Here is a 21,433-nt window from a genome sequence, read left to right as displayed (position 1 = left end):
TGCATGCAGATGCTGTTCAGGTAGCAGCTCCAGGGTGGAAGTTGAGATGTTTACTTTTGGAACAGTTGTTGTTAGTTTGCTTCTGGCTATTGTCAGAAATCTGGGATTGCCTTTTCTGTGTCATTCCTTCTTTTCTTCTGTCTGTAGTTTAAGCCCCTGCTCCTGCATTTCCATTTACAGTGCACAGACAAAGCCAGCACAGTTATCAGATGAAGGTACTTCGAGCGAGGCTCAGGATCTACAGGATAATCCCCAATGTCAGTGTGACTGGTTTGGGGTTTGGGGTTTTTTGGTGTTTTACACCCAGTCCATCCCTGTGGATGGTAAGAATGGTGGGAACAAGGGTGCTGCTGTTCTGGCTGAGGTGGTTTAACACCTCTACTGATGATGAGCTTTCTGTAGGTTTTCTAACGTGATGTGCCACAGGGTGTGAGATGCATCACGTGGCAATAGCTGGTGTTGAACTGTCAAAGATGCATTTCTTGCATTTTTCTTGATGTTTTGAAGCAATCCTACCCTACTAAACTGGTTTTTGTGGCAGTCTTCCTCTCAGTACTCAGAACTAAAGTGTTCTTATGTTGCTTTGAAAGTTTTTTACTGTGGCTCTTAAGTGTTCCCCTAAACTTTAGCTGGAGATTGAAAACTAGCAGTCAGACCTCTATTCCTGAAGGTTTCAGTGGTAAGATTTGTCAAAGGAATTGGGCCTGAAAGACTTCTGGAAATTAGAAGCTTTCCTGAAATGTCAGTTTGTAGTATGGGCTAAAACTTCAGAAATTGGTTGTATTATTTTAAAGTTTGAATGTATGGACCAGCTAAAAGAAACATTGAAAAGGTGCGTGGCCATGTTTAAAGTTGGAGTGTCACTAAGAGACAACTCAGATCACTGTGAAAACAGGATTTCTGTCAGAGAGCTCCTCTATATGAACTATTCTACTCTTCTGGTAGATCTGCCAATAGTGAATTCGGGCTTTTTTCCACTTTGTAACTTGAGCGAGGCAACTTCTGCAGTCATGCGAACTGCAAATCAGTACTACAATTAATTTTTCTCATAGGAACTACTTGCATAGGAGGAGTCTGTGCCCTTTGCTTTCTGATCAGTGATACGCCACTTCAGCACAGCCATCAGTCCCATCCATTTATCTCCTCACTGTGATAGGATAGTACAATTATTTGGAATGTGTGAAAATACCATTTTAATTACTCCAAATTGTTTCATTTCCAGGGATCAAGGTGGTCGGACGTTGTGTGGTGTTATGAGAATTGGCTTGGTTGCAAAGGGCTTGCTGATAAAAGATGATATGGATCTGGAGCTGGTTCTCATGTGCAAAGAAAAACCCACAAAGACCTTGTTATGTACAGTTAAAGACAATCTCCCAGCTCAAATCCAGGTGAGTTAATTCAGGGAAGTCCTGGAACAGTGGCTGATAGCACTGCGAGGCGTGTTTGGTAAAGGCTGGAATTCATTCCACAAAAAAAGCCAAGTGATATAAAGAAATACACTTTGAATCTAGGACGACACCTGGGGTGTGTGACATGTTTAACGTGGTGACATGAAGTAGTTATTCACAAAATTTAACATCTTATTCCTGTTGTTGCCTACTCCCTCTTTGTGACGTCACTCTTCCTGCGATGGCAGCTAACCTTTCTGTTTGGGAACTAACCCAGCTGAGTTTGCTCTCTGGTCCAACCCCTCCCGTGAGCTAATCCGCAGTCCCACAGATCTCCCCTGCTCCAGCCTCTGACTGGTCTGTGTTGTCGTCCCTGTCCCTGCCTGAGCCCTACGTTCTGCCCTGCAGCTGCTCGGCTTCGCTTGGGCTGCGCCAGGACAAACGCCTCTGAGCTTCTGAAGGGAGAACAACTCACTTTAGGTGGTCGCTCATTTTAGCTCATGTGAATCATGAGCTCATAATTATCTTTATTTATGGCTATTTAATTCTGATATTGGCATCCAGTAGACAGCACGTACAGCTGGTATCAGTCTCTTTAAAGCTGTTGGGGATAATACCTTTTTGACAGGGTTCTGAGTCTGACTAATCAGTCCAGCTTCCAGGCTGCCATACACTGCTGCGGAGAAGCTGGGCCCTAAAGTAAGTTCCTCTCTCCAAACCACATCCAAACTTGCTCTGCTCTTCTCCTGATCCGCTTTCCTGCCTTGTGTTTATTGCCACGTGGACAGTACGTGTGTTGTCACTCTTGACAGCTGTTTGTTCTCGCTGTTCATTTGTTCACATGAAGGGCTTGTTTCAATGTGATAATGTCGTGCCTGTGGATGTGGCCCTGTCCACAGCTGAAGGTGCTACGGGTCTATTGAGTAGTAAAGAGTAAATTTAACTTGTTTGAAAATGATAGGGATGTATCGAGTAGTAAAGAGTAAATTGTATTTGTTTGTAGTGAGGCATGAGATGAGAAGGGTTGAAAATGGTAAGGAAAGTTAGCATGTGCTTCAAAAAAGTGAAAATGGCAGAACAGACATAATTAAAAGATGTGAAGACTGCAATCAATTCAAGGGACAGGTAGGTAAGGTCCTGTGGGGAAGCGTGAGGGAAGGGATTACAGAAAAGATGAGGTAGGAGGAATCTGACTCATGAAACAAGCTACAACTGTTGTGGGCATAAAAGATAAGAGGTTCTGCAGCCGCGTGGGATGCAGGAGGGAGAAGGAAGGTGCAGGCCTGTTAGCGAACAAAAAGAGCAAATGAGGTACAGAGATGTTAAACAGCTGCTGCTTTGCTGCTTTGAAGGCCACTAGTGAGCAGATGCTTCAATGTTTTCATCTCAATAAAGGAGCTGGAGGAGTACAGGTTGCAACGGGGAAATAAGTTATAATGGATGTTAGGTATGTTCTAACCATATGGTCTTGCTGAAACAAAACCACAAGAAATAGCTGGAGGACTCTGAGCCACCTGTGGTTATCTGTGCACTTCTGGAGGTTGGGAGAGGTCCCGCAGGACTCCTGAAAGACCTGCAGATATGGATCACTCAAGAGAACTCTGCATGGTAATGGAACAAATTATTAGGCAGTTGTAGTATTATCTACAAAAGAAATCTAAGCAAGGAAATAAAGTTTATTGAAAACAATTTAGAAACCACTCGATTTATTGGTGTGCTGTTGAGAGGAAGGTCACCATTTCCAGGCATTGTCAGGATCTCTCCCGGGGCTGGTGTTAATGAATGAGGTGGGTAACAGTTTGTCTTGTGTCCTGTTTCAAGTGCTGTGTGGAAAGGGAGTGAGAGATGGACAGAAAAATTAGAAAAATCAGATGAGTGACAATAAGCACCCAGAAAACCACATAATTAAAATTATCTGGTTTGGAAAAAGTCAAGACCGAATGCAGGTGTAAGTTTTAAGACATTAATGGTTATTTATAAAGGAACAGGGATTCAGTATCACACACAACTACCAAAGGTAGGGGGAGAAGTAACTGGAACTGTAGCAAGGGGCATTTTTGGTGCAAAACAGGTCATCTAAATTATATGTGCAGCCAGGAATCAGACCAGACTGTTTGGAGAGGTGGTGAAATCTCTTGCTGGGGCATCTGAAGACTCTCGTAGGGCTGGTAGGAGCTGGCCGAGGTGTGTTTGGACACACTTCATGGCAGGTGTGTGGCTGGGCAAGCGGGGTGGCTCCTGCACTGGGATCCGTCCTCCATTTGCGCTGGCAGTCACGGTTGTGCTGGTCGTACTGCGCACGAGAGCGCTTACATCTGGAGGCAGCACGGCCGGAGGAGTGTGTACTTACTAAGAACAGAAGTTGCTGGTGGTATTTTGCATACCAGGAGCTATGAAAGTCAGCTACTGCCTTTATTTATTAAAAAAAAAAAAAGTGGTAATATAGTGGAATTATTTAGTATTCTCATTGAACTTGTTGCAGACCATTTTTCTTAAGCATGTTACCTGGGTTTTCTGTTTGTTTTTAATGAGGGAGGCAAGGCCTTACACATCACTGCAATGTCTTGTAGGCTTCTCGTTAGTTGAGGTATGTGCGCATACAGAGATTCTGCCGTTTTTCAGTTGATTGGGAGATTCTTGAAATCTTTCTTGGTGACTTTCAGAAACTTACAGAAGAGAAGTATCTCGTGGAGGAGCATGTAAATGAGGCAGCTATTATTATTCGTAACACAAAGGAGCCCAAGCTAACTTTGAAGGTGATTCTTACATCCCCTCTCATTCGAGATGAAGCAGAGAAGAAGGAAGGAGGTACACAGAGCGTTTTACCTTGTTTTTAAGACTGTTCTATCTAAATGCCCTGACTGTGCAGCACAGGGTTAACTGGGAAGTAGATTTTTAATTGTGCATCATTAACTAACTAGATTGGCTATTGCCATGATAGGTTACATTATTTGTGCCTTAAAAAGATGAGTTACTTCATTTTCATGTAAATATGCATAGTTTTCATTCCTACAACGTTAACTTTGACATACAATTAAATCTTCGTTCTCCTTTCTTTCAGACTTGCTAGTTAATTCTTGAGCACCCCAGTGCTGCACAGTCTTGTTTTCAAATTAAGTCAGTCAAGTGGGATTGGTTAGTAGCATCTTGAAAAACTTGTAAAATCATTTCTCTTTTTACATTTAAAAACCCTCTCCTGCAAAGCTTGCAAGTATGTTGTCCTGGCCCTTAATTTTTATTAATTGATGATACATATGTGTATGTTTCTAGCTTTAAGAATTTCCGAACTGGGAGACAATTGAAGTTAGTGTTATAATACAGCACTTTTGCTTCTGAATTGACGTTGTACCTCATGTCCTTAGAGCAAAATAGACATAGAGAACTGCGACTTAGTTCCTTTCTGTTCCTTCTCCCTGCGTGATGTCCGATATAGTCATGTGCCCCTCGTTTAAGGACCGTTGACTGGTAGCGTCAATGAGGTTGGAAACAAACCAGGAGAAATAGAGGAGAGCAAATGTAGCCATACTCTGTTTTATTTTGAAAATCTTGTCAGTAATTTCTGCTTCCGCTTCCCAAACCTATCCCTAGAAACTTTGCCACTGGATGATGTCAGACCTTTGACCAACTGGCCACTCTCTGTCATGACACCTGAGGCAGCTGGGCCCACCTGGGCTAGGGAACTCCCTGTCGCTCTTTTCCCATTTCCAGACTTGCCAGCGTCCTTTGCTTCCTCCCTCTCCCACCGAAATACCGATGCAATGAGAAACGTTGGTCAGTGTCTCTCCGTTTGTGCCCGAGGCCGCGGCAGGAAGGATCCCTTCTCCCTTCCCAAATGCAATGTCACACTTCGGCAGCACTTGGATGCAGAGAAATCTTACAAAACAGATGAATGGCAAAGATTCCCTAATTGCAATGTCAGTTTATTTGCAAATTAGTAACCACGCTCTTTTGCAAGACCATTAAAAATAAATTGCGTATTACTTTAGCTGTTCTTCAACTTCCCATAAGATGCTGAGATCAGCCCTGCAGTTGTTGCAGCTGATCCATGTTTGTGAGAACAAGCACAAAGTGCAGAACAAATTTGAACGGGAGAGGATTTGCAAGACTCTCACAAGGGGATAGAGTTTTGCACAAAGACATCTGTCCTAGTATTTTCTTGCAAAAAGTCATGCCGTTGTGGCAGTAAACTCTAGGGACTCCTGAATTCATCTCAATCTGAATGAGGATTTGAACTTTTATGCTTTCTTATATTTAAGATGTAGGTGTTCTAGTTTGTTTTCAGTATCTTAAAACATTTTTCAAAGTTCTGTACTATTTTTTTTTTAAAACTTAAAATGGTTTGACTACCTCTTAGAGTGGTGTTACACTACCACTTCTGTACCGCTGGTGAGGACAGTTAACAGGGTCATGGATCTTGTTTCAAAGCCCAGGTTCTTTGACATTGATTCATCACAAGTGAACAGAGACATTTATCATATTCCTTTTCAAAGGTATGTGAAACATTATGCAGATGTCACTAAGTAAATTGAAAGCGGGGGGGGAAATAATGTTTTTCATAATGTTTCTAACCAGATTTAGGTCACTTTCACTTAGATTCAGACCAAAGAAGTTTCATATCTGGTATCAAGGGAAAATCCTCAGAGAAACTGTCTGGTGAAAGACCTTGATCTCCAAACAAAGTACCGCCATATTTTTCCAATACCCCTGAATAATGCCGACCCAATGTAAACATACTTCCGATGCAGTTTTAAAAACTGCCTTGAGTTTATTCCATACATCCTTTGAAAGAAGGAGCTCAAAATGCTTGTCAACTTGCCTTTCATCTTACATGTAAGATAGGCCACGGGGCTGGGGGTGCCCCCGGCGCCGCTCCCGGGGAGCAGAGCCTGCGCAGAACTGACCAAGGTTTCAGCGCTCGGTGTGATTAGCACTAATCTGTCCTCTAACCCAACCGGCAAGGTTAGGCGCAACGGACCTCGTTACCAGTGCTCCCATTTGTTCTGTAGGAATGCTGTGTGTGCCTTCATGCCCTGATGTCAGAATGTATCGAAAAACATTCCTGGATTTCTCTTCAGTCCCCACCTCTTTGGAAAAGTGTTCATGTTTAAGATGTGGCGTTTGTCCTATTTGTTTTTGCTGCTCGTTAGCAAAAATAAATAGTGGACCAGTGTGTGTGTGCATTTCAGTGTTTCTCACAAATGGCTATCCATAAAGCTCTGCTTTCTCATGTCGACTTGAGAAGTCAAGCACCTAAAATTCCTGCATTTTGCTTCAGTTTAAAAGTTCTTAAGAAACTGAATTTTTAGTCATAGCATCAAATATAAATTGGGCTTTCCAGACCAGAGCCTTGGAGCTCAAAATCAGTTGTTGTTACTGAGCACACAGTAACAACAAGCTTGTGTCGTGGTAAAGGAGTTCCTTTACCAAAGTGGGGCTGAACTCAGCCTTGCCCCTGGAGCAGCTCCTGCCCGTGGGGGCTGGCTCTGCCGCCACCTTTGTGGGCAGGCGCGGCCGGTGACGCTCCAGAGGTGCCGAGTGCCTCTGAGGGGCAACGAGCCACAGACTGACCTTGCCTCTGCGGAGAAGACGGCGCTCCCCGTACGGCTTGGCTGCACGGAACGCCGCTGGCAGCTGCCGTGTGAAGAGAAGCCATGCAGCAAGCGGGGAGAGAGTGACTGAAGGATTGGTTCTGTGTTGCTTAGTCAGAGCTAATGTCAGGGCTTTATCATTAACCGTTTATTAAACTCCTTGTATCGTTGCCCTTGTTAAAACCACAAGGAAAAAAAAGCGAAGCTTTGCAATCCCATTTGAAAATTTTGATTGGGTCTCACTTTCCTGACTGGCAGAGCATGAAGAAACATGCCATTCTCCTGAGGGTGCCGAAAGGGAGCCTGCTGCAAGCCGCTCGCCCTCTTCACTGCCTGTTCTCTTCATCTTTCTGTTTAATAGAATCTTGCACCCAAAAGTTGGCCGACTGCAACATCTGCGAAAGTAGCTCAGGACACCAGTAGTGTGTTTGCAATTGGCAGAATTCTTCAAGATATTTGTAATTTAGATCTTTGGAAATAGCCTTAATCCTGTAGGAAAAAGTATGATTCTAACTTGTTGAAACAAATGAAATCTTATGAGGTTTTTTCATTTGCCTGAATGACTCATGACACATACTCTGTAGTTTAAACAAAAAATTAATTTACTTTGTCAATGGCTGCAACACACTTTCGCAAAGCCTTGTACGGTACTAAGTGAAAGTCCCTTGGCATTTAAAGATCCAGTTCATTGCAAAAACTGAATGATGTTGCAATCAGTCACCTTTGCCATTTCTAATGTTTTAAAATAAGATTCTGATCATTCATTGATGGTAGTTGTTTTATACAATACATGAGCTTTAAGCAGATGTTTATATTGCCCACAGTAAAGTTTTCTTACAGAACTACACAGATGTACATTTAGTAAATGTGTGTCATAAAACATTACTCCTGAAAATAACGAAACTGCAAAGGAAGTTTAGAAGCAAATCTTGTGTTCCAAAGTGACCTTTTGTGCTCACAGAAATCCAGCGCTTTGAGACTTTGCAGCTTTTACTTGGAAAACCAGCAAGAGGAGTGATCAATCCCAATACTGTAATACTGTTGATGAGGGCAGTAAGAAACAATACAAATATCTGCTGCGAAGTTCATTGGGGTTAGAAAATAAGCTTATAGCACTTAAATCTTCTGCTGACAGCAGAGCCAGCAGGTGCGAACTGCAACTGTGAACGGTCAGACAAGATACTGGTTCTGTTCAGTTTTACACTGTCGGGGTTTTTTTTTGGCTTTGGGCTCTTTTATCCATCATAACGTAACAGGCTTTTACCAGAGTAACCTTCCCAATGAATGACACAGGAGGTGAAGCAACTTTAACATTAAAAATGCAATTGCACGTGCAACCACTACTATCCAAAGTAACCTGTGAAAATGTACTTTGAGATGTTACTAATAAATTGTACTACAAACTGATGGTACTTTTTTCTCCTAACTTGTCCTCATATTTCAAATGTCTTGCTGGATTTTGCTTATCTAGCATGGTCTTCAATTTGTAATGGATACTGTATTTCATTCAGACCTGCGCAGGTCTCAAGACCTGGAGGATTGACCATTACCAATAATGAAAAGACTGTATTTCAAAATTATTTATTTTGAAATAAAGAGTAATTGTGTATTCATAGGAGAATAACATATGCAAGGTTTTAGTTGAGCTGTGGATTCATTTAGTGCTTCTGATATGTTCTCATGTCAGCTAAAAACTAAAACCTTTTTAACTTGACTTCACAGATAGGCAAAATCTGTCATTTGTACAGAGTTTCCAGAGAATCTGGATGCTAGTAATTCCTTAGGATTTAAAAAAAAAAAAAAAAATTAGGGAAGAAAGGACTGATGCATAATGTCCCTCAATATAAAATCAAATGTGACTGCTAAAAGCAGTATGTTGCGTGCTGGATAAAGAAGGGGGGGGGGGGGGGGAGTGTAAACCTGCACAGAAGATATCAGTGTCTTGTCTCTCAAATCCTTTGAATTTCCTCTGCTGATTTCAGTTGCTGTCGGGAGGAGAAGATTTTTACGAGAGGGGGGCTACCTCTCCGATACGTTAATAATCTGGAAGTTACCAAACTTAGTTCTTTCATATATTCTGGTAATATGAAAGACAAATCAAACTGTAAAATTTCTTACCAGCATTTCTTACGTATTTCTTTAATTGAATGATATTGGCTAGCACTGTTCATGCAATAATATTTCAAATATATTCAATGTTGTCCATTGAAATTCTCAACAATTGCATGGACATAACTTCATTTTCTACCTATTGCAATTTTTTTTTTAATACACCCCAGAATATCTTCCTCTTGTTGAAAGAAGCTTGTCTCTGAAATTTTGTGCTACCGTTGTGGAATAAAAGTCACAAAGAAGGGAAAGAAGAGGGGGAAAAAAAGCCCGATACAACCCAACAAAGAAAAAAAAAAGTGCTATATAGCTATTTTCTGCCCTGAAATGTGTTCTACATTTTTAATAAGATCCCAGATTGTCTGTAGCAGTGGCCATCTTTATTATTACTATTATTTTACAAGGAGTGAATGCCTTTGCTTCTGTTGCACACGTGCACATTTACTACCTTTAATGGCTTGTTTAAATTAAATAACACAGTGCACTTAAATTCTGGGAGTCTTATTATCTCATTGAGATGCTGCCGCTCTTTTTGTATTGTGACAGAAACCCCTTGGTCAAATTGTATCTGTCTCTTTTTATCCCATTTTTACCAGTAGATAATGTTGCGATGAAAGATCCTCCGGACTTATTGGACAGGCAGAAATGCCTGGAGGCCTTGGCGTCTCTGCGGCACGCCAAATGGTTTCAGGTTGGCTATTTGTTCTTACCTTGTTGTTATTGTAGCCTTACGAGGTTTAATTTGAGACAGTTTTAATTTTAATGCCTCTTTAATTTCTGACTAGTCCCTAATAGAGCAAAGGTCTAGAATTCCGCATTCAGTGCTGTACCGTGCGAGGGCAAACGTGACAGGTAGACAGCCAGCTGGTCGAGAGTTGTCATGAGGCTACAAAAGCAATCTTGACATTTTGCTTCCTTTTTTTATATGTCTCTCTAAATTGAAGTCTTTTACTTCTATATAACTGTTTTTATTTTGCATGAAGCTGATTAAGTATTAAGTAATAATAATTTAAAAAAATCTATCCCAGGACTCTGTGCATTTAAAAAGAAAATCAAAATTGAAGGCCAGGTTTTTGCGGGTGTATTGGAATCATTTTGTTTGTTTTAGGCCAGGGCAAATGGACTAAAATCATGTGTAATTGTCCTTCGTATTCTGCGGGATTTGTGCAACAGAGTCCCCACATGGGCGCCACTGAAAGGATGGGTAAGTACAGAAAGAGTCGAGGGCCACAAGGTCAGGTCTCAAATCTCCTGAGAACCGTAGCAGTGTCTGGATTGGAGAAAGCAGCGCGTTGTCCGAAACTCCTCCTTAACCCCCCTGCATTTTACTCCCCACTAACCGTTAACCTGCGTAGAGAAGTGCTTGTAGGAAGGAAGGAGAACGCGAGAATCTGTTCAGTGTGTGAGGTGTGCAGGTACTGTGGAAAGAGATGTAAAGCTGTGGGCCTTGTGTATTCTCAAGGATTTGCAATAGAATCCCACCTGTCGCCTCCAAGTTTAGCTTTTCAGAATGACCTTGCTGCCACAACAGTGCTGCTCCTACCAGAGGACACCACGTTAGCGGGTCTGGGGAGGGCCACACGCTCTGCGTGTCCTGAGAGGAACACTGTAGGTCAGTGTGGTCTCTCATGTAGAACTGGTGACCCTTTGAGGGGAGGAGAGCGTGTTCATGTGACTCAGCTTTAGAAGGCTTCTCCTTTTAGTCTCCCGGGGCAGTGAATGGACAGCAGTTGGTTTCCTCAAAAGGTGGCTCAGAGCAGGGAACAGATATGTGTGCCACGATCTGTCCTCTGGGATGGCCATCTGTAGTGGATTAGAAGTGAAGTAAGCTGACATGAATATTCTTCCCCCTCTACCCTCCATATTTAACTGCGTTACAGTTACCCTTGTGTCCATACTAATCGTAATTTAATGTCTTCTAGCCACTCGAGCTTATATGTGAAAAATCTATAGGTACTTGTAATAGACCTTTGGGAGCTGGGGAAGCGTTGCGACGAGTGATGGAGTGTTTGGCATCTGGAATTCTGCTTCCCGGTAAGGGGCCAAGCTGACTTCAGGAACGCAAGGGGTCGATCAGACAGCCTTAACGTTTTGCTGTTGCTGTGTGATTAGATGAAAAATGCCTGCCTTGAACTCCTAACCTGCAGTGGAGCTCAATTAATGGTTTCTTGTTTAAAATTAAAAGGGGAGGGAAAAAAAAAGGAAGTTGCATGGTTGTAACCGTTTGAATGAATACTTCCAATGTGGTAGAAGTTAGTGAGGAATGTTAGAGGTGTGTTTATAAATTAACCTCTATCTCATTAAGGGGTTGCAAACAAATAAGACTTAATGACCATCTGTTTTCTATAGAGTCATCAAAATCTACATATTTATTCAAATTATTTGTGGGGGTTTTTTTAAACCTACCACTTTTAGTTCATGCCATTACACGTGGGCAGTGTTAACCCTGATGAGTTCTGTGGCCACTGCTGCAAGGGAGTGAATTCTTGGGGCTGACTTGCTTCGTGTGGTGTTTGAATCCCATCCTGGAAAGGGGCACTTCCCGCTCGGCTGAAGACTGAGACTAGCTGTTGCGAGAACCAGCAGGCCCCATTTTCACGTTGCTTCTCGTTTACCCTCAATAATCTCCTCTGCCTCTTTCCCTCCTAGGAGGCCCTGGTCTGCATGACCCCTGTGAACGGGAGCCAACAGATGCTTTGTCCTACATGACAGTTCAGCAAAAAGAAGCCATTACGCACAGTGCTCAGGTAGAAAACTCGTACATCTGAGGAGGCAGATACTGTAACAGTGAAGATTTCAGGATAGCTTATTGTAATGGCAGTCCTGACAGTTCTTCCAGGGCACTACCCTCAAAAGATTAAATGATGGTTCACAAGTGCAGGACTTAAACGTGCATGAAATCTAACCCTTGCAAAAGGCAGCCCGATGTCTGTGTGCCACCTGCACCCCACCTCAAGTGCTTACGGCACAGAGCCCTGGACTTTGTATTACAGAAATTAATGAGTTTTAAATCTTCAGACATTAGTATTTTCTATAGCGATCACAGAAGATAGCTGTAGAAGCTGTCTTCCCATAGAAGAAGTGGGGTTTTTTGTCTAGAAACTTGTTTAGAAACTTAAGACGACCGTAAAGTAGTGCTGTGATGTAACTCGTGTTTCTACTGTCACCCTATAGCATGCCCTCAGATTATCAGCCTTTGGTCAGATCTATAAGGTTTTGGAAATGGATCCCCTCCCATCAAATAAGTCATTTCAGAAATATTCCTGGTCAGTAACTGACAAAGAAGGTAGGTATTGTTTCCTCCGAAAATCACTAGTTGGGCAGTAAACTAGGGGTTAATATAGAATGGGTGAAGTTTCCAAGTTATATGCTGTGAATGCAAGGTAAAGGCTTTCCTTTGTGTTAAATGTGGGGGTTTTTTTAAAAAAATGTTTAATTGGAGGAGAAATCTGAAAGTTCTGTTCTTTAGAAGTAGCAACAGAGGAGCACTACAGCTAGAATATAGCTGATGATTTTCTTTAAGCATAAAGTCCTGTGGGGTCTGAAGAGTAAAAGTAGTGTTTGATTCTTGTGTTTATGATTCTTGTGCTGGGAAAGGAGAGATTGTAGACTGGTCAAAAAGCATATAACAAGTGTCCGTAATAAGAATTACTCAAGAATTCTTCCTAGAACACACTATAAAAACCAACACTGCAGAATTACACTACTTGTGTCACGCATGATATTGGGAACAGACATCTTGCATGGCATAGTACAGTGAGTAGTAAGCTAACATTGGTTTACGTGTAGCAGTAAGAAAGCTTTGACTGATGGCCGAGTTCTTTTCATTATAAACATGCAAGGAACAGTGTGGGACTAATCAGACTCCTGCTGTGGAATTTTGTTTTTCTAATAGCACATCCATATTACAAGGAAATTTATACCCTAGGTACAGGCTCATCTGCTCTTAAGAGACCATTTGAAGATAGTGTCGGGGATGATAAAGATCCAAATAAAAAGATGAAGCGTAATCTGAGGAAAAGTAAGTGCAACACTTCTCCATTCTGTCTCAAAGATCTATTGTGCAGTGGGAGCTGGTTTAAAAGCTCCTCTGTGTTGGTGTGGAATAGCATGTGAAAAAGTCTTTGGAACAAAAAATGTTGCGTCTCACCCCACATTTGGACTGTCAAACACATCTCTTACTGTGCATCTGAATCTTCCCTGACACGGTTTATTAACTGAATGATTTGCATTTTTAAATGGGATTACCTGTCAAGTTCCAGTAAAACTTAACTTGCCCAAGCAGCTGTGGTATTTTATTGATGATGTCCCTGTACTGTGGGGTTGGGGTTTTTTCAAAACACTGCAGTGACTTCGCTGTGTGAGTATCTGCCTTTTTACATTCTTTCCCTTTTTGAGCTAGTTGTTGGTCTCTCAAGACCTCCCACAAGAAAAATAAAATGTTTCCTCTACAAAATGTGACCTGGCATATATGCACAGACTAGAAGTCTCTCAGCCCTGCTGGGATCTGGTCAGTTCTGGGGCCGTTTTCATTGTGCTGCTTTGGTGCCAGTTCTGGATCTGGTTCCTCACTACCTATAAAACTTGTTACTCTTTATAGTAGCCAGGAAGAATATAGCTATCTGCAAAAGAACTGTGTTAACAGTATAAAAAAAATGGGTTATTACAGTCATTACCCAAAGTAGAATGGCTTATTAAAGACTTAACCTCTGAGAGGCTGAGGGGTTGTTTTGCTCCTTGTCCTGGTTTTGGCTGGGATAAGAGTTAATTATACAGACAGAAGGCACTGAAATGTAAACTGTTTCATCTTTCTGTTCATCTTGTTTTGTTCATTTTCCCCCTATTTTTTTTTTCCATGCCCCCTTCTACTATCTTGTACTAGTACTAGATAGTAAAGCAATAGATCTCATGAATGCTCTGATGAGGCTGAACCAAATCAGGCCAGGGCTTCAGTATAAGCTGCTGTCACAGTCTGGTCCGGTCCACGCCCCGGTCTTCACAATGTCTGTAGATGTTGACGGTACGACGTATGAAGCATCAGGACCTTCTAAGAAAACAGCCAAGCTCCATGTGGCAGTGAAGGTAAGGCAGCCTGAGGTAATCTGCTAACCCCAGATCTTGGAACACAGAGTATGAAATACGGTTAGAACTAGTAATATGCAACCTCAAAATTAAAAAATTTTGGATGAAGCTGAGCTACTACCTGTGTACTCTAAACACAGCTGGGCACGGTTCAGTATCGCTGGTTTTATACTAGCGGAGGCAGGGGAGAACTTCCCAGGGCTCTGCAGGTCAGTTCATGTGACGATGGGCTGAATGTGGTGTTTTAAGTTCTGGACTGGAGGGGTTTGGTTTTGTTCTGTTCTACTCCTCCCTCCTCCTGGTTGGAAAACGGCATGTTGGTGGCTCCCCTCCTTCTGCCCTTCCTTCTCTGTGTCTATTCCTGGGTTGGGAGCTCCTGGAAACACAGAGTTGTTTCCTGTCTTCAGCGTCTGAAGAGCACCTCTGCGCACCAGGGTATATGATGTACGTAAATGACTGGTCTCCAGGCAGTTCAAGAAGAGATCAGTGTCATTCAGGTACTCGTCAACCCACAGTTGCTTCCTGTAGGCGCTCTGTGTGCCAGAGCTTCGGTCTGTAGAGCAGCAATAGCCTGGAACACCCAACAGAACAGCCTTGTTGGGCTGCGTGGGGACAGTGCAGCCCGCTAGAGCAGGCCGAGCCACTGGCTTTCTGGGAAGAAACAAAAGTTTCCTACAGGCAATCGATACAGAAGAGAACCTTTATAATAGGACTGCACTTATGATAGGAACAAGCCCATCTGTCCTTCTGTGCTTCGTTTTGTTTTGAACAAGAATTTCCTTTTTAGAAGCTTCATCTGGCAACTTTCTGCTTTCCTTTGATTTCAGTTTTGAAAATCCCATTGTCCCATGTGCTTTCAAGTTCAAAGTGTCCAGAAGTATCTGAGGGAATGTGTTGTTCCTCCAGGAAAAGCAGCTCTGTGTGTGTGTGTGTGTGTGTGTGTCCTTCCAGACTTCTGCCTCATTCTTTTATTTTGCCTCCCTCCCTGCAGTGACTTCTCTGCCCTTGAACCTCTCTGCGTCAGCCAGATCTGTGCTGGTGCCTACCCAGCTCTGTTTTCTCTAAATTTACACATATACAAATCCTGGGCAATGCTTCAAAACATCCATGATTCGAGCCAAGAGGAAATGGGTGGTGTGGTAGAGACCAGCTTTTTTTTTCTTTTTTTTTTTTTTTTTCCCTAGCAGATTCAGGCCCTGCTTTCCCAGACTAGTAAGAGGGAACAATGTGACCGTTTCAGTTTCTAGATCTGACCTTTTTAAAATTTAGAAGCCCTGAAAATGCAGCCAAATATACCATGATTGTGTGGGAGCTGAGCCTGGAGTTACCCCTGCAGTTCTCAATTCAGTGTTGGAACGTAGTGATTTTTGTAAACTTTGGTTTTGGGACTAAATTTTTAGTGGAGCTTCAGGTTCTTTTCAGATTCTTTTGGGCCTGTGCCTGGCACCTTCATACAACTGGGTTAGTAGCTGGTTAAAGGAGAGGCTGGCCTTGCTAGTGGAGGATGGTTTTGAAGGAGCTGATGAACAGCACCTTAATCAGTAAAATTTCATTTGCTGGACACTGCTGGCTGTAAGCGGCATGGAGAAAGCTTGGAGGTTGTGCCGTGGTTCGCAAAGAGGCAGGCTGGCTGCAGGCAGGCAGTTTGTTACTCCACTAGCCAGGCATTCCTTCACCTCGCGTCTCGGGTCAGGAATTTGCTCCCTGTACACTTGCTTTGGAAGCATCTACCCTCTGGTGTTGCTGAAAGATGCAAGCAAGGGAGGTGATTCAGTCCTCCAGCTTCAGGGACACGTTTTGTATACCAGTGGGTGCCTACTGGCTGTCGCCTGCGGTTTCCTAGGAAACTCCAGAAGTACCATTTTGTAGAAGTACAATGCTTTAATTCTCATAAGACTGTTTGTCTTGTTTGCCCTACAGTCAATCTCTTGATCTGTCCATACACACAGAGAGAGGGGGGAAATGGTGTGCAAAACGATCTCCTTATCGTACTGTTAAACAGTGTCACGGAGTAGATGCACTTCTGAATTTTAATCTATTACCTTACAAAGAATTCTCAAGATGATGAATGATGCTCATGAGTAATTGCTGTCTTTGAGACTAAAATTTTGTTTGTGTTGATTCCACTTTGAGAAACCTGGAATGTTTTCCCCATTGCTATTGTGGTTTTCTCCATTTCAACACAGGAGAAAACATATTTCTAAGCAGTCTGCCGTTACTAAGTGTATGGTGGACACTCTTTTGTGTTGTGATCAGCTATGGGTTTGTTTCCATAGTGCTACCTGTTTTACAGTTCATTTCATGTGCCTTTGTTGCAGGTTTTACAAGCGATGGGGTATCCAACTGGTTTTGATGCAGATGTGGAGTGTATGAGTTCTGATGAAAAATCAGATACTGAAGGTAAAAATGAAACAATGTCTTCAATCTCAAGCAATAATACTGGAAATTCCACAGCTGACACCTCCGCTACCCTAGAGGTGAGTATTGCATGAAAAAGTACAAGTGATGGAGATGTGTGGGTTTTGGTTTCTTGTGGATTTTTTCCTCTTCTAGAAGAGGATGGTGTTCTAGTTAGGGTGGTGGATGAGGCATTAAGATACAGTTTCCAGTCTCAAGATCTGCCACAGGCTTTCCTGGACAAGTAACTGATCTTTGTGCCTCCTTTCCCCAGGTTTAAGGTGGTGTAGCCATCCTGTCCTTGTAAGACCGTAAGCATTTTGAGACAGGTGTTGTCCCTCCTTGTTAGCTCCTGTGTGGTCTTGGGGCTGGGACAGCTCCATCTCATTTGGTGCCTCTGGGCTCTAGTAATGCACGTTTCACTATTTCTGTTTTGTAACAGTGGGTTTGTCAAAATCTGTATTTACACAGACAGTATTTTAAACTGATATACATGAATACCAATGAAAATATAAAAATTCATTAGGAGATGTGAAGAAATGTAAAGCCTAGTATCTCTGTGCCTATTGAATGGGCTAGAAAATGCTGCATTGAAAATGCTCCCGTTTCAATAGAATATACTTTAACTCTGGCACTTGCAGCTGAAGTCAGGTGCTGTGAGGAGCATGCTGGGCTTTTTCACTGAAGTTGTGGGAAATAGCGTGTTCCTTAGAGGACAGAATTCCAGTAACTTTAGTAACTTTGGCTGAACGTCCCCAGGAATCAAGCTGTGATGGGTCTGTAGTACATTATTTGGCTATGTTTTTAAAAGTATTTATAGTATTTGTTTCTTTTCATCATTGAGAAACCAGGAGATTTTAAACTCATGCTTAGATGTCATCCCTTTCACCCTTTTCGCTTCCTGATTTCTTTGACCAGTGTTTGTAACTGCCACAGGGATCTTAGAGAAGAATCCTGTGTAAAGACTGAGTAACAGCTTTAATTTGTGTATTTGCTTGTCTGCCTGATAGCTCTGCAGCAAGCTCTCTGGGGGCTGTACTGATAAACCGTTGTAGATCCCCGTTTTCTTGTTTCATTATGATGCTTTTTTCCAGGACTATGGGGGGGTTGTGCTGTAAATGTAAGTAATTGTTCTGTTCTTCGAATACTTGCCAAGATGTTAAAACATTAATTTCTTCAGTTGGAAGCCACTTAATTTCCAGACAGTGCATAATCACAGACAATTCACATATGTATGTAGTCCACTGAGACATTTTCAGGGAAAGGAAATGGGGGTATTTAATACTCAACAAACTCATCTGTTAATTTGCCTTTAAAACTTACTAAATTTTATCACAAAAGTAGGTAATATTTTAAGATGACGAAGATGTTTTCCAGGCTGCGTGACTTTGGGTTTCCATGTTTATGCTTCTGAGACACTTTACTGTCAAAGGGCAGGTCCTGGTACTAGGACTCTTGATCTTTATCCAAAATAAGAAGTTGCTTTGGAAGACATTGGTTTGATCCCTTAATCAACTTTTTGATCAGTCAGTAGTCATTTGTATCTGCAGCTGAGTGCACTCTGACGCAGGCTGATATGCTGGTGTGCCGAGATCTCAGCTTTACCTTCCTTGCCTTCCAGTTACAGATATTTTTGCTGAAACATGTGACCCGGGATATGAGACTTCTCCAGTCAGAGCTCAGTAGTGCCAGGACGTAATTAGATCGAGCAGCAGAGATGTGTGCGGGGTTGGGAAGGCTGATCTCTCCGTTCAGTGATAAAGCCTTCGATGTCAAGGAACTTGACACCATGGCCTCAGCTTTGGACACTCTCAGGGTTGGAATCCCAAGTGCAGCCGGTGTAATGGCCAGTGTGTGTAGACACCAGACCAGGCCACGAGGACAGCAGCTCTCGCCAGCAGAAATAAAGAGGGTGTGACTTCTTTTGCAGTATTGTTTGTCCCCCTGCCGTTCTTTAGAGCAGAGACCTTCCATCTGCTGTTCTAGCGCAGCGTGTTAGCGAAGCCAAGGCAGTGTTACCTTTGATACAGGTCTGTTCAGGGAAGCCTGCCGAGGCCCATGTGGGGGCCAGAACAAGCTATTGCAGAGGCCTGACGCAGTGATGCTGCTGGTGGTCTCCACGTGGCTGGCCATGTGGCACTGTAAGCCACAGCGCTGAACATGTTTGTCTGCCTTTTGAAGAGATAAAGGCTCTAAAGCAGCACCATAAATGTCTCTCTAGGTAAGAACTCAGGGTCCTATACTCACAGCAAGTGGCAAAAACCCGGTGATGGAGCTCAATGAAAAAAGAAGAGGTCTGAAGTACGAGCTCATCTCCGAGACAGGTGGAAGCCACGACAAGCGCTTCGTGATGGAGGTGAGTGAAGCAGACTTACAGCATTGGTAGGTGGTTTTGCTAACAGTGCTTCAGTCTCTGGAGTTGCTTGCTGCTACAGTTGAGATTTTTTGTATTTTGCTTTTTGCAGTACACATCCATAGTGGTGATGTTTTCAGGTTTTTGTGTCTCTTATGCTGCTGTGATGATTAGACTGGGGAAAGGAATATCTTTTATGCTTTAGGAAAATGCAATGAGAGTTAAAACTGACAGCCCCAAACTCCATCATGTCTTGACATGAGGAGGAAGAGGAGGGAAGAAGATCATCCACAGCTTGACAGAAATCTCTGATCTCGAATTTTGCAAACATACTTGGTAACCCCATGTCAGTGACCTGACTTGAATCTCCTACTGCCAGCTTCCCAGGGGTATCTGGAATGACTGTAGCAGAGGGTGAACTCATTTGATTTCTTCATCTACTTGTGCTATCTCTGAAGTAGCACTGGGCTCTAAGTGTACGAGGGAGCATCCCAGTTAAACAGTGTGTGTATAGCACAGGCAAAGATGTTGGTAGAGAACGCACTGATAAAGATGAGGGGAACCTCAAATGATTCCTAAACCCCTGTTCCTAGCGGTATCATTTGTGTGTTGAGGAGCTCAGGCATATTGGCTAAATTCAGTGTCAAAGAGATACACTGGTCCTCTTTGAATTGCCCCTGTAGATCCCAGATTCCTAATATCTGCAGTGTAATGGTTCACGGGATCACATATGTATTACCAGCTTCAAAATCTAGAAACAATAGAAATGTCACATAAAACACTGGGGATTTTACTACTGAAGTTCTTTATGGATGGCACATCATGACAAGTGGGTGCAGCACGGTATTCCGAGGATAAATACTAGGTATAAACTCATGTCTCAATTTTCAGGTAGAAGTAGATGGGCAGAAGTTCAGAGGTGCAGGCCCAAATAAGAAAGTAGCAAAAGCAAGTGCTGCATTAGCGGCGCTTGAAAAACTGTTTTCCGGGCCTAATGCAGCAAACAACAAGAAAAAGAAGATACTTCCTCAGGTAAGAATTGTTATTTGCTTTATGAACCACTGTTGTCACAGCTCTGGGTTATTTTATGATACAGGAACTTCTACAGGAAGCGACTGATTTCAGTCTCTTGTTTTATGCACACATGTAAGGTTTCGATTTTTATTCTTTTATGATATTGTAATATAACAATGTAATCTGATAGTTGGGACCATATTCTGGGAAATACAGTAGAAAAGGAGGCACAGAGAGAGGTGCTGATTAGCTGGGAAAGACATGGTAAGGTCAGTAGTTCGGCCAGTGGGGAGAGCAGAGAAGGGGTCAGAAGCCCCCAGCGTTCGTTCATGCCCACGCGACCGAAGCTGAGGTAACCAGCGCAGTCTGACCCCGCCGACTGCCCGCTCCGAGCAGGGGCTGGACCCTGTGTGCGCTGCTCTGCGCCGCAGCCGCTGACCGGGCAAGGCACTCGCTCGGTCTCGGTCAGTCCGATTCCTCAGGGCAGCACCTCTCCAGTCTGTATTCTGCCTTTAACAAGGCGCATCAAGCACGTTTAAGGAGATTTTTAAAAGGTGGTGATTTAATGCAGATGGCCTTGTATTTCCAGCAATGCTTTCACTTTCTGAACTGCTATTTTTTATTACTCTGGGCAGACTAAAGGGGTTGTCAATACAGCTGTTTCTGCAGCAGTCCAGGCTGTTCGAGGCAGAGGACGAGGTGCTTTAACACGAGGGGCATTTGTCGGGGCAGCTGCTGCTACCGGATACATAACACCAGGTAAGGCACGACGCCAGTAATTTAATTTCTGTCTGCTGGGGTGTTCTTTTCCATGTGTGTCAGTCACCTAGGCAAGTGATTTCTTCAGCTTTAATCATCTGAGATGAAGCAGAAGGGAGAATTCATGGGGCTTTAAATAAATCAAAGAGCTGAAAAACTGGCAGTACCTGTTTTTTATGAGTATACAATGTGAAGCTTGGCATGCACAGAGCACATGGTTATGGGCATAATGGCTTTCCTGCCTTTATTATTTTATTGTATGTCTTCTTCATAGTTCACTGCCATGGCACAATTCCCAAAACTCCCTTCCTAGCTAAGAACCTCCTGGATCATGCTCCCTTTAGGAGTGGCTTTCCCATGAAGCCCTTGTTGAGATGAAGTTGGCAGGCTTGGGAGTTACTGTGCTCCCAGAAACTTTCTGCGTTAATTGTACATGTGAGCCCAGCAGCTATTAGTAGCTTCTGTGGTGTCCAAAAAACAAAAATAAAAGAATTTCCGTTCATACTCTGGCAGATGTTAATTCATCATCCCTGCTGCATTGTTCTGATTAGCAGAAACGTCTTTGAAAATCCAGGGGCGTTCTGGTTCACATTTATCCTTGGTGCTTGCCATGCAGAGCAGGTGAGTTACGAGGCAGGATATTGCCTGGCTGATTCCTCAGGGCAGATTCGCAACCATCAGAAGCAAAACTTTTCCAGCTTGAAGCGCTGAAATGTGCAGCTACTGCTGGCTGGTACAAAATA

General features: G+C 42.9%; 1 protein-coding gene across 21 annotated transcripts in view; it reads left to right on the top strand.

Annotated features, from left to right (window-relative positions):
• The window catches only part of STRBP (spermatid perinuclear RNA binding protein), a 72,029-nt gene that overhangs the window by 32,482 nt on the left and 18,114 nt on the right, over positions 1–21,433 (top strand). For 10 of the 21 annotated variants that reach the window (XR_012625878.1, XR_012625877.1, XM_074846576.1 and 7 more), the window contains 13 exons: positions 1,223–1,388; positions 4,052–4,196; positions 9,682–9,776; positions 10,194–10,289; positions 11,008–11,119; positions 11,735–11,832; positions 12,260–12,371; positions 12,981–13,106; positions 13,968–14,167; positions 16,486–16,644; positions 18,786–18,920; positions 19,809–19,949; positions 20,567–20,690. Coding sequence is in view for 19 of the 21 variants with exons in the window: in XM_074846576.1 (XP_074702677.1) it covers positions 1,223–1,388; positions 4,052–4,196; positions 9,682–9,776; positions 10,194–10,289; positions 11,008–11,119; positions 11,735–11,832; positions 12,260–12,371; positions 12,981–13,106; positions 13,968–14,167; positions 16,486–16,644; positions 18,786–18,920; positions 19,809–19,949; positions 20,567–20,690 (1,709 nt within the window). In the remaining 2 variants the exon portion in view is untranslated. The other 11 variants (XM_074846579.1, XM_074846585.1, XM_074846586.1 and 8 more) reach the window with 8 other exon arrangements.

This window comes from Strix aluco, chromosome 20 (assembly GCF_031877795.1).
Source record: "Strix aluco isolate bStrAlu1 chromosome 20, bStrAlu1.hap1, whole genome shotgun sequence".
NCBI lineage: Eukaryota > Metazoa > Chordata > Aves > Strigiformes > Strigidae > Strix > Strix aluco.
Note: the sequence above shows the minus strand (reverse complement) of the source record. Positions and strands in the feature narration are given on the sequence as shown.